We start from the raw sequence: 18519 nt of genomic DNA, 5'->3' as shown, positions 1-18519 counted from the left end.
AGCCTACAAATTTTAAATCAAGTTTACCACAAACATATTAGTGAAAACCGCAGACAAAATTCGAGTAATTGTTTTGGTTTATATTATGATTTTCATATATTTTAAAGTACAATCGATCACTTATAATTTTTAACTTCCGATGCAAAAATGATGCTGTTATGTTTGTCGTGTCTGTGCATCTCTATTTGTAGCTCTTAAACCAATGGACCGATTATGATGCGGTTTTCTATTTGTAGCAGTCTTCATTTTTAGATACATATTTTTCGGGTGTTACTTATATATACAGTTCACACAGAAATTAATATCAAAATTATTTCAGTGGATCCATGACTTGGTGTTTGCAAGCGAAGCATTATTTTAATATGATTTATATTAGACATAAAAGGTCTATTGTTTATAATCTCTTTCAGATTATATTGTATTTTTATTGTAGCAGATAATAAGGGACGCCCCTGAAAGGGCGTGTTTTTATGTAAAAATTGCAGATAAATGGACGTCGTATGACGAATGCGCCCTTTCCGGATTCGTCCCTATAGTATAATTATGTAGAATAAAGACAATTTGCTGGTAAGTAGGCGACTTGTAATAAATGGTTGCCTTGAAAGATTTCTGTTTTATTTTTCAAGTCTTTGAAATGTCCAAACGGTTATATATAACTTAAGTCGGGTTAGTAAAAATGACATTAAATAATATATTTTATATTTGTAAACAGAACCATTACAAAACGAGCAATAATACGCTTAGCATTTAACATTATTTCGAAGTATTACTTACTACACAAACTGATTCGAAATATTGTCCTTACACTTTAGTCGCTACATTAACTAAAAAAGAAATTATATTGAGACTAAATAAAAACCTTGATAAAATTCAATAATTGAATTATGTGCAACATGAATATATTACGCCAGTATCTAAAATGTTAAGAGTATACAAATTTTATAAAAAACAGTAGTTAGCACCAACTTTGTCTAATTTTTTTACAATTTTACGTTGGGGAAATGTATTTTCTCGACTCGGATAGAACACTTTTCATCTCTATATTAATTAAACGTGATTTGTTTTGATGATAGCAGATCTTTGTATACAATTTAATGATCCATATACTAATTTCTCTAATACATTTAGACTTCTAATACATTAGAGATACTAATTTATGTAATAACAATATACGAGAGCACGAGAAGAGCCCAAATGATCCACAATTTTTTATAGAAATTTATTAAATTTTAGAATTATTTGTGTAACAAACAACTATCAAACGCAAGGTCAAAAAGTTATGAAATTTTACGTACTCTTATTGTCATACTCAACATGAAATAAAAATGACTACATAGATGATAAACTATATCTAAACATGACAAAATAAATAATATTAGTAACTCAAATAATCAGGCAGAAATAGAATAAATATTTATGTAATAGAATACGATTAGAAACGCTAATAATGTGTATCTGCCTTTACTAGAATGTTTCTACGTCCAATGTTATACATGGCCTTTTTAAGATTTTACAACTGTCGTATAAAAGTTGTTATTCGCGCCAATTTACTATTTAGAAAAAGAATTTAAGAAAGGAATATTCGATTTTTAGGGTTGGTAGACAGGAGATTGGCTTCTAAATGTTATGATTGTAGATTTAGTTGGGTGTGGCGTCTGGGTGTCTCTCGAGCAGCATGGCGACGCCTTGTCCGCCGGCTGCACATGCGGATATCACGCCGACTTGGCCGTCCTCGCGAACCAGACGGTTGGCGGTGTGTAGAGCCAGGCGAACCTGTAAAGCACAGATAACACAATAATAATTATAATTAAATTTCACTCTATGAAATTACCCCGTGTAATATTATCTATAATATATAAAGCTGCATTACGGTGACTCACTCACTGATTGACATAGTTGTTCTCCCAGAAGGAGCGTCCGGGGGTCGAGACGATGTATGGGGGAAATGTTCCTTTGGCTAGGGTGACCACGAGAAAATTCCGAAATTTGGGAAAATCCAAGATGGCGGACAAAGATGGCGGCTAACTTTTACAGTTTCGCTCGGATCGATTCCGTTCAAAGAGTGATTTGGCACGTCTCGGCGGGACCCAGAATATGGCGTAAAAACAAAAAATTAAAATCCAAGATGGCGGCGAAAAAATTGCCAAAAACTGGTTGAAAATTTTCTACGGTTTCAAAAACCGAAATTCCCAGGGTAGTTGCGGGGGTGCTGGCGACACCGGTTGTAGGGCATAGGAAACTCGAAGGACCCGACCTCTAGGGAAAATTATGAAATTTCGAAAATCCAAGATGGCCGACGAGTTGGGGGCGTGTGAATTTGGTCCTAAAAATCCGGATTATTTTCAAAATCATTTTTTAGGTACAGGGCAACCCCGCAGCGAGTCGGCTTCTATGGGGCGATGATGGGTCTCGGTAAGAAGTATTGCCAGCGCTAAAAAGAATTCCCGAATTTGGGGTAATTTGGGAGAAATGGTCCAAAAAGTGGGAAAAATTTTTTTCGACATATTTGACAAAAGAGGCATCAAGGCCTATCGAGAAACATCCCCTAAAGGGTTTTAGGTGGGTTTTGTTGGAATTTGCTGGCAACACCCATACATGGTTTGACCAAAATAGAAATTGGGGTGTCTCTCCAAAAACTGAAATTCCTAGGGTACTTGCGGGGATACTACCGATCCCTATTGTAGGCCATTGGGAGGCTGAAAGACCCGGCCTCTAGGGAAAATTATAAAATTTCAGAAATCCAAGATGGCGGCCAAGCTATGAGAGATTTAGTTTTTGGAAAAATTTTGGGATATTTTCAATCGCGTTTTTGCTGCACATGGCAACCCCGTAGCTAAACGCCACCTACTGACATGGGTAAGTCTCAGTAAGAAGATTTGCCAGGGCTAAAAATTTTCCCCGATTTTGGGTTAAATTTGGAGAAAAGTCCCATAAAGTGGGAAAAATTTTTTTCGACATTTTAAATGAAAAAGTCTTGTTGGTCTACCAAAAATCGTCCCCTGAAGGGTTTTAGGGGAATTTTGTCAGAATTTGCTGGCAACACCCATACATCATGGGACAAATTTTGAAATTGAGGTCTAGCTTCAAAAACTGAAATTGATAGGGTACCTACGAGTGTGCTAGCTCAACGCACTGTGCGGAGTCGGATAGCCGAAGGACCCGGCATCTAGGGAAAATTATGAAATTTTAGAAATCCAAGATGGCGGCACAGATAGGGGAGTTTTGCTTTTCGGAGAAAATTTGGGACATTTTTAAATGTTGTTTTAGGACACATGGCAACCCCGCAGCGAGTCGACTTCTATGGAGAGATGATGTCTCTTGACACAAAGTATTACCTGGTATGAAAATTTTCCCTGATTTTGGGGTATTATTTGAGACAGGTCCTAAAAAGTGGGAAAATTTTTTTTCGACATTTCAAACAAAAGAATGATGAAAATCTGTCAAAAGTCATCCCCTTAAGGGTTTTTGGTGGTTTTTGTCAGAATTATCTGGCAACACCTCAGATCAGTTTTCTTAGGGAATAGTACAAGAAGAAGTCACCGAAGCTCTACATAATGTATGGACGAAATGTTTCTGCTACTAGGGTGAATACGTCAAAAGTATTAAGAAGTAAAAATCCAAAATGGCGGCAGAGATAGGGGAGTTTTGCTTTTCGGAGAAAATTTGGGATATTTTTAAATGTAGTTTTAGGACACTTGCCAACCCCACAGCCAGTCGACTTCTATGGAGAGACGATGTGTCTCAACACAAAGTATTACCTGCTATAAAAAAAATCCCCAATTTTAGGGTAATTTTTGAGATAAGTCCTAAAAAGTGGGACAATAATTTTTGGATATTTCAAACAAAAGAATGATGAAAATCTGTCAAAAACAATCCCCCTATTGATTTTAGGTGGTTTTTGTCAGAATTATCTGGCAACACCTCACATCAGTTTTCTTAGAGAATAGTACTAGGAGTCACCGAGGCTCTGTACAATGTATGAACGAAATGTTTCTGTTACTAGGGTGAATATGTCAAAAGTATTAAAAAGTAAAAGTCTAAGATGGCGGCCGAGTTGGGGTACTTAATTTATGTTGACATTTTTAGGGACTTTTAAAAATTCAATTTTGAGGTACCACTAAACCTTGTAGCGAGTTGACTTCTATAGAGCAATGGAAACTCTCGGTGGGAAATATTACCTGGTCTAAAAAAATTTCCCGATTTTGGGGTAATTTCGAAGAAAAGTAAAAAAACGTGGGAAATTTTTATTTTTCGTTAAGTTGAACAAAACAGTTATGAGCGTTGGTCCAAAATCATCCCCCAAAGGGTCCTAGGTGGTTTTTGTCAAAATCTCCTGGCAACACCATACATCGATTTTCATACTAAACCGTACTAAGGAACTCCTAGGTGTATGTAACCTGGGCTCTGTGTATATGTTAAAAGTATTTAAATAGGAAAAATCCAAGATGGCGGCCGAGTGAGGATACTTTATCTATGATGACAGTTTTAAGAACTTTTTAAAATTCAGTTTTGTGGCACCTATCATCCCTGCAACGAATTAACTTGTACTGAGGAATGGAAACTCTCGGTGCGAAGTATTAACTAATTCTCATAGTAAACAGTACTAAGGAACTACTAGAAGGAGTCACCTTAGCTCTGTACAATGTATGGACAAAATGTTTCTGTCACCAAAGTGGATAAATTAAAAATATTCAAAAAGGAAAAATCCAAGATGACGGCCGAGTTCAAGTAATTTATCTCTGATGATAAATTTAGGAATATATTTTGGTGTACCTGGCTTCCCTGCAGCGAGTCGACCTTTATTGAGTCATGGTAGATTTCGGTTCGAAATATTATCTAGGCTACAAATATTCCCCAATTTTTGGGTAATTTTGCAAACCCATAATGTGGGAATTTTGACTAAGGACCGTGTTTCTGTACAATATATGGACGAAAACGGAAAAACGGTATGAAAATTTTCCCCGATTTTAGGGTAATTTAGAAGACAAGTCCAAAAAAGTGGGAATTTTTTTCGATATGTCAAACAAAATAATGATGGATATCTGTCAAAAATCATCCCCTTATGGGTTTTACGTGATTTTTATCAGAATTATTTGGTAACACCTTAGATTAGTTTTCTTAGGGAATAGTACAAGAAGAAGTCATCGAAGCTCTACATAATGTATGGACGAAATGTTTCTGTTACTAAATTCAGTTTAGGTACCCATCGTCACTGCAGCGAGTTGACTTTTATGGAACAGTGGAAACTCTCGATACGAAGCACTATCTGGTCTAAAAATTTTCCCTGATTTTAGGGTAATATCGGAGAGAAGTAAAAAAAAACGTGGGATTTTTTTTTCATCATTTTAGACCAAACAATGATGACGATCTGTCAAAAATAATCCCCAAGGGGTCTTAGGTGGTTTTTGTCAAAATGAGCTGGCAACACCATACATCGATTTCCATTGTAAACAGTACTTAGGAACTACTAGAAAGAGTTACCTTGGCTCTGTACAATGTATGGACGAAATGTTTCTCACCAAGGTGTATATATTAAAACTATTTAAAATGGAATCATTCAAGATGGCGGCCGAGTTAGGGTACTTTATTTCCGATGATAAGTTTAGGGACGTTTTAAAACTCATTTTTGGGGTACTATTTTATTCCTTACAGCAAGTTACTTCTATGGAGCAAAGACGTGAAGTATTATGTAGGCTACAATTTTTCCCCGATTTTTGGGTAACTTTGCAAACCTTAAATGCGGGAAATTATTTTTCGACATTTTTAAACATAAAAGTGACGGGGATCTATAATAAATCTCATCTTAATAGTTTTATGCAATTTTTTGTAAAATTAGGTGGCAACACCAAGCATAGATTTTCGTAGAAAGTAATATTTACTAAGGACCCACTAAAAGGACCGTGTCTCTGTACAATATATGGATGAAATATATCTGTCGTCATGTAATATATGTCAGAAGTATCAAAATGGAAAAATCTAAGATGGCCGCCGAGGTTGACTTTGAACAAAATTTGGAAGATATTTTATTTTGGTACATGGTTACCATGCAGCGAGTCCTCTTTTATGGGATGGCATTGAATCTCAGTATTGCCAGCGCTAAAAACTTTCCCCGATTTTAATATTTATGATATTTTAATTAAAAGAGTGTTGAGTGGTTATTATTTATCATAGGTCCTTTACCTACGATAAATAATAACTAAGGCTTTTATCAAAATTATTTGGAAAACTTTACTATGAAAACCGATGTAAGTTGTTACAACGGTTTTCATAGTAAACTATTAGAAGAAGTTGACAATGTATGGACGAAATGGTTTTGTCACCCGGGTAGCTAAACCAAAATAAAAAAAAATAAAAAGTCGAAATGGTATATAGAAAGGTAGGTTAGGTTAGGTTTTGTATTGCGATTCTTACAGTAGAAATTATGGCCTCAGAATAATATAGTAAACAAAAAGGTGGGTTAGGTTAGGTTTTGTATTGCGACTCTTACAGTAGAAATTATGGCCTCAGAATAATATAGTAAACAAAAAGGTAGGTTAGGTTAGGTTTTGTATTGAGACTCTTACAGTAGAAATTATGGCCTCAGAATAATATAGTAAACAAAAAGGTAGGTTAGGTTAGGTTTTGTATTGCGACTCTTACAGTAGAAATTATGGCCTCAGAATAATATAGTAAACAAAAAGGTAGGTTAGGTTAGGTTTTGTATTGCGACTCTTACAGTAGAAATTATGGCCTCAGAATAATATAGTAAACAAAAAGGTAGGTTAGGTTAGGTTTTGTATTGCGACTCTTACAGTAGAAATTATGGCCTCAGAATAATATAGTAAACAAAAAGGTAGGTTAGGTTAGGTTTTGTATTGCGACTCTTACAGTAGAAATTATGGCCTCAGAATAATATAGTAAACAAAAAGGTAGGTTAGGTTAGGTTTTGTATTGCGACTCTTACAGTAGAAATTATGGCCTCAGAATAATATAGTAAACAAAAAGGTAGGTTAGGTTAGGTTTTGTATTGCGACTCTTACAGTAGAAATTATGGCCTCAGAATAATATAGTAAACAAAAAGGTAGGTTAGGTTAGGTTTTGTATTGCGACTCTTACAGTAGAAATTATGGCCTCAGAATAATATAGTAAACAAAAAGGTAGGTTAGGTTAGGTTTTGTATTGCGACTCTTACAGTAGAAATTATGGCCTCAGAATAATATATAGTAAACAAAAAGGTAGGTTAGGTTAGGTTTTGTATTGCGACTCTTACAGTAGAAATTATGGCCTCAGAATAATATAGTAAACAAAAAGGTAGGTTAGGTTAGGTTTTGTATTGCGACTCTTACAGTAGAAATTATGGCCTCAGAATAATATAGTATACAAAAAGGTAGTTTAGGTTAGGTTTTGTATTGCGACTCTTACAGTAGAAATTATGGCCTCAGAATAATATAGTAAACAAAAAGGTAGGTTAGGTTAGGTTTTGTATTGCGACTCTTACAGTAGAAATTATGGCCTCAGAATAATATAGTAAACAAAAAGGTAGGTTAGGTTAGGTTTTGTATTATGATCTCTACATTAGAAACTGTGAACCCAAATTAATATAGTATACAGAAAGGTAGGTAATGTGAGGTTTTGTATTGTGCCTATTGCAATAAAAATTAAAGCCACAGGTCGAAATGGTATACTGAAAGGTACGTTAGGTTAGGATTTCTATTGCGACTCTTACAGTAGAAATTATGCCCTCAGAATAATGTAGTAAACAAAAAGGTAGGTTAATCTCTACATTAAAAACTTTGACCCCAGACTAATATAGTATACAGAAAGGTAGGTTAGGTTAGGTTTTGTATTGTGAACATTACAACACAAAGTTTTGCCACACTGTTACAATTGGAAGTCACCTGAATGATTTCGTATCAAAACAGACAACTCTACTTGCCAACCAAGTCTATTCGAAAAGAAACCCGTCTTCACAAAAAAAATCACCGACAACGCCTCGCGGGCCTCTTGAGGCCCGCGCACACACGCACCCTCTAGTCTATAATATATAAAGCTGCATTACGGTGACTCACTCACTGATTGACATAGTTGTTCTCCCAGAAGGAGCGTCCGGGGGTCGAGACGATGTATGGGGGAAATGTTCCTTTGGCTAGGGTGACCACGAGAAAATTCCGAAATTTGGGAAAATCCAAGATGGCGGACAAAGATGGCGGCTAACTTTTACAGTTTCGCTCGGATCGATTCCGTTCAAAGAGTGATTTGGCACGTCTCGGCGGGACCCAGAATATGGCGTAAAAACAAAAAATTAAAATCCAAGATGGCGGTGAAAAAATTGCCAAAAACTGGTTGAAAATTTTCTAGGATTTCAAAAACCGAAATTCCCAGGGTAGTTGCGGGGGTGCTGGCGACACCGGTTGTAGGGCATAGGAAACTCGAAGGACCCGACCTCTAGGGAAAATTATGAAATTTCGAAAATCCAAGATGGCCGACGAGTTGGGGGCGTGTGAATTTGGTCCTAAAAATCCGGATTATTTTCAAAATCATTTTTTAGATATAGGGCAACCCCGCAGCGAGTCGGCTTCTATGGGGCGATGATAGGTCTCGGTAAGAAGTATTGCCAGCGATAAAAAGAATTTCCGAATTTGGGGTAATTTGGGAGAAATGTCCCAAAAAGTGGGAAAAAATTTTTTCGGCATTTTTGACAAAAGAAGCATCAAGGCCTATCGAGAAACATCCCCTAAAGGGTTTTAGGTGGGTTTTGTTGGAATTTTCTGGCAACACCCATACATGGTTTGACCAAAATAGAAATTGGGGTGTCTCTCCAAAAACTGAAATTCCTAGGGTACTTGTGGGGATACTACCGATCCCTATTGTAGGGCATTGGGAGGCTGAAAGACCCGGCCTCTAGGGAAAATTATGAAATTTCAGAAATCCAAGATGGCGGCCAAGCTATGGGAGATTTAGTTTTTCGAAAAATTTTGAGATATTTTCAATCGCGTTTTTGCTGCACATGGCAACCTCGAAGCTTGTCTCTTCCTACGGACTTGGATAACTCTCAGCAGGAAGGTTTATCCAGCCTAAAAAATTTCCCCGATTTTGGGTTAATTTTGGAAAAAAGTCCCATAAAGTGGGAAAATTTTTTTTTGACATTTTAAATGAAGAACTCGTTTTGGTCTACCACAAATCGTCCCCTGAAGGGTTTTAGGTGGATTTTTTCAGAATTTGCTGGCAACACCCATACATCATCGGACAAATTTTGAAATTGAGGTCTAGCTTCAAAAACTGAAATTGATAGGGTACCTACGAGTATGCTAGCTCAACGCACTGTACGGCGTCGGATAGCCGAAGGACCCGGCCTCTAGGGAAAATTATGAAATTTTAGAAATCCAAGATGGCGGCAGAGATAGGGGAGTTTTGCTTTTCGGAGAAAAATTGGGATATTTGTAAATGTAGTTTTAGGACACTTGGCAACCCCACAGCCAGTCGACTTCTATGGAGAGATGATGTGTCTCAATACAAAGTATTACCTGGTATAAAAATTTTCCCCGATTTTAGGGTAATTGTTGAGATAGGTCCTAAAAAGTGGGAAAAATTTTTTCGATATTTCAAACAAAAGAATGATGAAAATCTGTCAAAAACAATCCCCCTATTGATTTTAGGTGGTTTTTATCAGAATTATCTGGCAACACCTTACATCAGTATTCTTAGAGAATAGTACTAGAAGGAGTCACCGAGGCTCTATACAATGTATGAACGAAATGTTTCTGTCACTAAGGTGAATACGTCAAAAGTATTAAAAAGTAAAAATCTAAGATGGCGGCCGAGTTAGGGTACTTAATTTATGTTGACATTTTTAGGGACTTTTAAAAATTCAATTTTGGGGTGCCACTAAACCTTGCAGCGAGTTGACTTCTATAGAGCAATGGAAATTCTCGGTGGGAAATATTACCTGGTCCAAAAAATTTTCCCGATTTTGGGGTAATTTCGAAGAAAAGTAAAAAAACGTGGAATTTTTTTTCGTCAATTTGAACAAAACAGTGATGAGCATTGTTCCAAAATTATCCCTCAAAGGGCCCTAGGTGGTTTTTGTCAAAATCTCCTGGCAACACCATACATCGATTTTCATAGTAAACCGTACTAAGGAACTCCTAGGTGTATGTAACCTGGGCTCTGTACAGTATATGGATGAAATGTTTCTATCACCAGTGTATATGTTAAAAGTATTTAAAAAGAAAAAATCCAAGATGGCGGCCGAATTAGGATACTTTATCTATGACGACAATTTTAAGAACTTTTTAAAATTCAGTTTTTGGTACCTATCATCCCTGCAACGAATTGACTTGTATTGAGGAATGGAAACTCTCGGTGCGAAGTATTAACTAATTTTCATAGTAAACAGTACTAAGGAACTACTAGAAGGAGTCACCTTAGCTCTGCACAATGTATGGACAAAATGTTTCTGTCACCAAAGTGGATAAGTTAAAAATATTCAAAAATGAAAAATCCAAGATGGTGGCCGAGTTTAACTATTTTATCTCTGATGATAAATTTAGGAATATATTTTGGGGTACCTGGCTTCCCTGCAGCGAGTCGACCTTTATTGAGCCATGGTAGATTTCGGTTCGAAATATTATCTAGGCTACAAATTTTCCCCGATTTTTGGGTAATTTTGCAAACCCAAAATGTGGGAATTTTTTTTCTACATTCTAACATAAGAGTGACTGGGATCTATAATAAATCTCACCTTAATAGTTTTATGCGATTTTTTGTAAAATTAGTTGGCAACACCATGCATCGATTTTCGTAAAGAGTAATATTTACTAAGGACCCACTAGAAGGATCGTGTCTCTGTACAATATATGGATGAAAAAGGAAAAATGGTATGAAAATTTACCCCGATTCTGGGGTAATTTAGAAGACAAGTCCAAAAAGTGGGAATTTTGTTTTTCTGTATATCAAACAAAATAATGATGGATATCTGTCAAAAATCATCCCCTTATGGGTTTTTCGTGGTTTTTGTCAGAATTAGTTGGCAACACCTTAGATCAGTTTTCTTAGGGAATAGTACAAGAAGAAGTCACCGAGGCTCTACATAATGTATGGACGAAAAGTTTCTGTTACTAGGGTGAATACGTCAAAAGTATTAAGAAGTAAAAATCCAAGATGACGGCTGAGTTAGGGTACTTTTTTAAATTCAGTTTTCAGGTACTCATTGTCACTGCAGCGAGTTGACTTTTATGGAGCAGTGGAAACAAGGTACGTTCTTTAGGGTAATATCGAGAGAAGTAAAAAACCGTGGGATTTTTTGTTTCATCATTTTAGACCAAACAATGATGACTTTTATGGAGCAGTGGAAACAAGGTACGAAGCACTACCTGGTCTAAAAATTTTCCCCGATTTTAGGGTAATATCGGAGAGAAGTAAAAAACCGTGGGATTTTTTGTTTCATCATTTTAGACCAAACAATGATGCCGATCTGTCAAAAATAATCCCCAAGGGGTCTTAGGTGGCTTTTGTCAAAATGAGCTGGCAACACCATACATCGATTTCCATTGTAAACGGTACTCAGGAACTACTAGAAGGAGTTACCTTGGCTCTGTACAATGTATGGACGAAATGTTTCTCACCTGAAGATGTATATGTTAAAACTATTTAAAAAGGAATCATTCAAGATGGCGGCCGAGTTATTTTAAAGGATTACAGTGGATACTTTATTCCCGATGACAAGTTTAGGGACGTTTTAAAACTCATTTTTGGGGACGTTCGTGTTGTTACAGGCGGGCGCGCCCGTCACTGAAACGCATCTCGTGAAGTTTTAAGTATATTTATGGTAAGAAAAATGTAATTGTCTCAGGAACTACATAAATGCGGTAAATATGTACCTCGCCACACTGTCGCGCGCGCCTCTGTAAATGTATGACGAAATAGAAGATGTATTTTATTTAAAATTCTATTTAAAAAAGGAATCATTCAAGATGGCGGATTCATTAAAAACGAGTTAAAAATAATTCATGACGGCCATCTTGTAAGAGGCGAGCACGAGAAAAAAATCATTTTTGGGGTAGTATTTTATTCCTTACAGCAAGTTACTTCTATGGAGCAAAGACGTGAAGTATTATATAGGCTACAAATTTTCCCCGATTTTTGGGTAATTTTGCAAACCTTAAATGTGGGAAATTTTTTTCCGACATTTTAACATAAAAGTGACGGGTATCTATAATAAATCTCATCTTTATAGTTTTATGCAATTTTTTGTAAAATTAGGGGGCAACACCATGCATAGATTTTCGTAGAAAGTAATATTTACTAAGGAACCGACCGAATATTTTAAAAGGACCGTGTCTCTGTACAATATATGGACGAAATATATCTGTCGTCATGTAATATATACGTCAGAAGTATCAAAATGGAAAAATCCAAGATGGCCGCCGAGGTTGACTTTGAACAAAATTTGGAAGATTTTTTTATTTTGGTACATGGTAACCATGCAGCGAGTCCGCTTTTATGGGATGGCATTGAATCTTAGTATTGCCAGCGCTAAAAACTTTCTCCGATTTTAATATTTATGATATTTTAATTAAAAGAGTGTTGAGTGGTTATTATTTATCATAGGTCCTTTACCTACGATAAATAATAACCCTAAGGCTTTTATCAAAATTGTTTGGAAAACTTTACTATGAAAACCGATGTAAGTTGTTACAACGGTTTTCATAGTAAACTATTAGAAGAAGTTGACAATGTATGGACGAAATGTTTTTGTCACCCGGGTAGCTAAGTCAAAATAAAAAAAAATAAAAAGTCGAAATGGTATATAGAATGGTATAGTAAACAAAAAGGTAGCTTAGTTTAGGTTTTGTATTATGATTTCTACATTAAAAACTGTGAACCCAAATTAATATAGTATACAGAAAGGTAGGTAATGTGAGGTTTTGTATTGTGCCCATTGCAATAAAAATTAAAGGCACAGGTCGAAATGGTATATAGAAAGGTAGGTTAGGTTAGGTTTTGTATTGCGACTCTTACAGTAGAAATTATGCCCTCAGAATAATATAGTAAACAAAAAGGTAGGTTAGGTTAGGTTTCGTATTATGATCTCTACATTAAAAACTTTGACCCCAGACTAATATAGTATACAGAAAGGTAAGTTAGGTTAGGTTTCGTATTGTGACCATTACAATACAAAGTTTCGCCACAGGATGGTACACGTGAAACAAAAATTCACTGTTACAATAGGAAGTCACCTAATCGTATCAAAACAGACAACTCTACTTGCCAACTAAGTCTATTCGAAAAGAAAACCGTCTTCACAAAAAAAATCAACGACAACGCCTCGCGGGCCTCTTGAGGCCCGCGCACACACGCACCCTCTAGTCTATAATATATAAAGCTGCATTACGGTGACTCACTCACTGATTGACATAGTTGTTCTCCCAGAAGGAGCGTCCGGGGGTCGAGACGATGTATGGGGGAAATGTTCCTTTGGCTAGGGTGACCACGAGAAAATTCCGAAATTTGGGAAAATCCAAGATGGCGGACAAAGATGGCGGCTAACTTTTACAGTTTCGCTCGGATCGATTCCGTTCAAAGAGTGATTTGACACGTCTCGGCGGGACCCAGAATATGGCGTAAAAACAAAAAATTAAAATCCAAGATGGCGGCGAAAAAATTGCCAAAAACTGGTTGAAAATTTTCTAGGGTTTCAAAAACCGAAATTCCCAGGGTAGTTGCGGGGGTGCTGGCGACACCGGTTGTAGGGCATAGGAAACTCGAAGGACCCGACCTCTAGGGAAAATTATGAAATTTCGAAAATCCAAGATGGCCGACGAGTTGGGGGCGTGTGAATTTGGTCCTAAAAATCCGGATTATTTTCAAAATCATTTTTTAGGTACAGGGCAACCCCGCAGCGAGTCGGCTTCTATGGGGCGATGATGGGTCTCGGTAAGAAGTATTGCCAGCGCTAAAAAGAATTCCCGAATTTGGGGTAATTTGGGAGAAATGGTCCAAAAAGTGGGAAAATTTTTTTCGACATTTTTGACAAAAGAGGCATCAAGGCCTATCGAGAAACATCCCCTAAAGGGTTTTAGGTGGGTTTTGTTGGAATTTGCTGGCAACACCCATACATGGTTTGACCAAAATAGAAATTGGGGTGTCTCTCCAAAAACTGAAATTCCTAGGGTACTTGCGGGGATACTACCGATCCCTATTGTAGGGCAGTGGGAGGCTGAAAGACCCGGCCTCTAGGGAAAATTATGAAACTTCAGAAATCCAAGATGGCGGCCAAGCTATGGGAGATTTAGTTTTTGGAAAAATTTTGGGATATTTTCAATCGCGTTTTTGCTGCACATGGCAACCCCGTAGCTAAACGCCACCTACTGACATGGGTAAGTCTCAGTAAGAAGATTTGCCAGGGCTAAAAATTTTCCCCGATTTTGGGTTAAATTTGGAGAAAAGTCCCATAAAGTGGGAAAATTTTTTTTCGACATTTTAAATGAAAAAGTCTTGTTGGTCTACCAAAAATCGTCCCCTGAAGGGTTTTAGGGGAATTTTGTCAGAATTTGCTGGCAACACCCATACATCATGGGACAAATTTTGAAATTGAAGTCTAGCTTCAAAAACTGAAATTGATAGGGTACCTACGAGTGTGCTAGCTCAACGCACTGTGCGGCGTCGGATAGCCGAAGGACCCGGCATCTAGGGAAAATTATGAAATTTTAGAAATCCAAGATGGCGGCACAGATAGGGGAGTTTTGCTTTTCGGATAAAATTTGGGACATTTTTAAATGTTGTTTTAGGACACATGGCAACCCCGCAGCGAGTCGACTTCTATGGAGAGATGATGTCTCTTGACACAAAGTATTACCTGGTATGAAAATTTTCCCTGATTTTGGGGTATTTTTTGAGACAGGTCCTAAAAAGTGGGAAAATTTTTTTTCGACATTTCAAACAAAAGAATGATGAAAATCTGTCAAAAGTCATCTCCTTAAGGGTTTTTGGTGGTTTTTGTCAGAATTATCTGGCAACACCTCAGATCAGTTTTCTTAGGGAATAGTACAAGAAGAAGTCACCGAAGCTCTACATAATGTATGGACGAAATGTTTCTGCTACTAGGGTGAATACGTCAAAAGTATTAACAAGTAAAAATCCAAAATGGCGGCAGAGATAGGGGAGTTTTGCTTTTCGGAGAAAATTTGGGATATTTTTAAATGTAGTTTTAGGACCATTGCCCTCCCCACAGCCAGTCGACTTCTATGGAGAGATGATGTGTCTCAACACAAAGTATTACCTGGTATAAAAAAAATTCCCAATTTTAGGGTAATTTTTGAGATAAGTCCTAAAAAGTGGGACAATAATTTTTGGATATTTCAAACAAAAGAATGATGAAAATCTGTCAAAAACAATCCCCCTATTGATTTTAGGTGGTTTTTGTCAGAATTATCTGGCAACACCTTACGTGGGAAATTTTTTTTTCCTTAAGTTGAACAAAACAGTTATGAGCGTTGGTTCAAAATCATCCCCCAAAGGGTCCTAGGTGGTTTTTGTCAAAATCTCCTGGCAACACCATACATCGATTTTCATACTAAACCGTACTAAGGAACTCCTAGGTGTATGTAACCTGGGCTCTGTGTATATGTTAAAAGTATTTAAATAGGAAAAATCCAAGATGGCGGCCGAATTAGGATACTGTATCTATGATGACAATTTTAAGAACTTTTTAAAATTCAGTTTTGTGGCACCTATCATCCCTGCAACGAATTGACTTGTATTGAGGAATCGAAACTCTCGGTGCGAACTATTAACTAATTTTCATAGTAAACAGTACTAAGGAACTACTAGGAGAGTCACCTTACCTCTGTACAATGTATGGACAAAATGTTTCTGTCACCAAAGTGGATAAGTTAAAAGTATTTAAAAAAGGAAAATCCAAGGTGGCGGCCGAGGTTGAGTATTTTATCTCTGATGATAAATTTAGGAATACATTTTGGGATACCTTTGGCTTCCCTTCAGCGAGTCGACCTTTATTGAGCCATGGTAGATTTCGGTTCGAAATATTACCTAGGTTACAAATGTTCCCCGATTTTTGGGTAATTTTGCAAACCCAAAATGTGGGATTTGGACTGACCCAAGATGTTGGGATTTTTCGACAAACTATATATAAGAGCAACGGAGATCTATAATAAATATCATCTTAATAGTTTTATGCGATTTTTTGTAAAATTAGGTGGCCACACCATGCATCGATGTTCGTAAAAAGTTATATTTACTAAGGACCCACTAGAAGGACCGTGTCTCTGTACAATATATGGACGAAAAAGGATATATGGTATGAAAATTTCCCCGATTTTGGGGTAATTTAGAAGACAAGTCCAAAAAAGTGTGATTTTTTTTTTGATATTTCAAACAAAATAATGATGGATATCTGTCAAAAATCATCCCCTTATGGGTTTTTCGTGGTTTTTGTCAGAATTATTTGGCAACACCTTAGATCAGTTTTCTAAGGGAATAGTACAAGAAGAAGTCACCGAGGCTTTACATAATGTATGGACGAAATGTTTCTGTTACTAGGGTGAATACGTCAAAAGTATTAAGAAGTAAAAATCCAAGATGGCGGCCGAGTTAGGGTACTTTATTTAATTCAGTTTTCATGTACCCCATCGTCACTGCAGCGAGTTGACTTTTATGGAGCAGTGGAAACTCTCGGTACGAAGCACTACCTGGTCTAAAAATTTTCCCCGATTTTAGGGTAATATCGGAAAGAAGTAAAAAACGTGGGATATTTTGTTTCATCATTTTAGACCAAACAATGATGACGATCTCTCAAATAAATCCCCAAGGGGTCTTAGGTGGTTTTTGTCAAAATGAGCTGGCAACACCATACATCGATTTCCATTGTAAACAGTACTTAGGAACTACTCGAAGGAGTTACCTTGGCTCTGTACAATGTATGGACGAAATGTTTCTCACCAAGGTGTATATGTTAAAACTATTTAAAAAGGAATCATTCAAGATGCCGGCCGAGTTAGAGTACTTTATTCCCGATGACAAGTTTAGGGACGTTTTGAAACTCATTTTTGGGGTACTATTTTATTCCTTACAGCAAGTTGACTTCTATGGAGCAAAGACGTGAAGTATTATATAGGCTACAAATTTTCTCCGATTTTTGGGTAATTTTGCAAACCCAAAATGTGGGAATTTTTTTTTTCGAAATTTAAACATAAAAGTGACGGGTTTCTATAATAAATCTCATCTTAATAGTTTTATGCAATTTTTTGTAAAATTAGGTGGCAACACCGTGCATAGATTTTCGTAGAAAGTAATATTTATTAAGGACCCACTAAAAGTCTCTGTACAATATGTATATGGACGAAATATATCTGTCGTCATGTAATATATATGTCAGAAGTATCAAAACGGAAAAATCCAAGATGGCCGCCGAGGTTAACTTTGAACAAAATTTGGAAGATTTTTTTATTTTGGTACATGGTAACCATGCAGCGAGTCCGCTTTTATGGGATGGCATTGAATCTCAGTATTGCCAGCGCTAAAAACTATCCCCGTTTTTAATATTTATGATATTTTAATTAAAAGAGTGATGAGTGGTTATTATTTATCATAGGTCCTTGACCTGCGATAAATAATAACCCTAAGGCTTTTATCAAAATTATTTGAAAAACTTTATTACCGATGTAACAACTTACATCGGTTTTTATAGTAAACTATTAGGAGTTGACAATGTATGGACGAAATGTTTTTGCCACCCTGGTAGCTAAGCCAAAATAAAAAAAAATAAAAATTCAATACTGCGGCCGAAAACGTCAATTTTTCGCCTATACCTTAGTATAGGTGACCACAAATATCAAATTAGTTTTGGATTGTGACATAAAATCTCACACAAATATTGAACATTTTCGATGTCGAAATTATTTTCAGGAAAGCTGTTCTGAATAATTTGTGTCTTTGGATTTTGTAATTTGAAGATTGCAAAATGTGTAAAATTTTCAGCATGTAAATAATGAGAATAAGTTTTGTCCATACATTTCTTTCATTGTATGATATCCACGGTTTATTACCAGCTAAGGAGACTATCTTGGAATTCATTCCTGCTTTGGTGACTATTCTAAATGATAATCGTTCGTGTAAAAAATACAGTTATGATTTATATGTCCTTCACACTAGAAATTTTGGTCACAGATCTATTCTATAAGGTATAAAAGTTGGTTAGATAAGGTTCAGTTATATGACCTCTACATTAGAAATAGCGACCCCATACTAATTAGTATATAGAAAGTAGGGTTCGATATGATTTTGTATTTCGTATTCGGTTAGGTAGTAATATAATGGCCAATTATAATAGAAATTATAGCCACAGATCTATACGGTATGCAGAAGTGAATTAGGTTAGATTTCATATTCTGTTCTCTACATTATAAACTATGATCACAGACTAATATATTGTAAAGAAATGTAGGTTAGGTTTTGTATTGGGACCATTACAGTATAAAATGGCACTATAAGTCAATACGGTATACAAACAGTGAGTTAGGT

The 18519-nt window shown here is 36.4% G+C and overlaps 1 protein-coding gene across 1 annotated transcript in view; it reads right to left on the bottom strand.

Moving 5' to 3' along the window:
- Positions 1–682: 682 nt before the first annotated feature.
- Positions 683–18519, bottom strand: part of LOC131849871 (trifunctional enzyme subunit beta, mitochondrial) — a 30125-nt gene continuing 12288 nt past the window's right edge. The window contains exon 11 of the mRNA XM_059200003.1: positions 683–1773. Coding sequence (XP_059055986.1) covers positions 1639–1773 — 135 coding nt within the window. The 3' untranslated portion in view covers positions 683–1638. The remainder of the gene's footprint in view (positions 1774–18519) is intronic.

Source organism: Achroia grisella, unplaced genomic scaffold (assembly GCF_030625045.1).
Source record: "Achroia grisella isolate CSIRO2021 unplaced genomic scaffold, CSIRO_AGI_Agris_v1 utg660, whole genome shotgun sequence".
NCBI lineage: Eukaryota > Metazoa > Arthropoda > Insecta > Lepidoptera > Pyralidae > Achroia > Achroia grisella.
The sequence above is the reverse complement of the archived record's forward strand: the minus strand, read 5'-3'. Positions and strand labels throughout refer to the sequence as shown.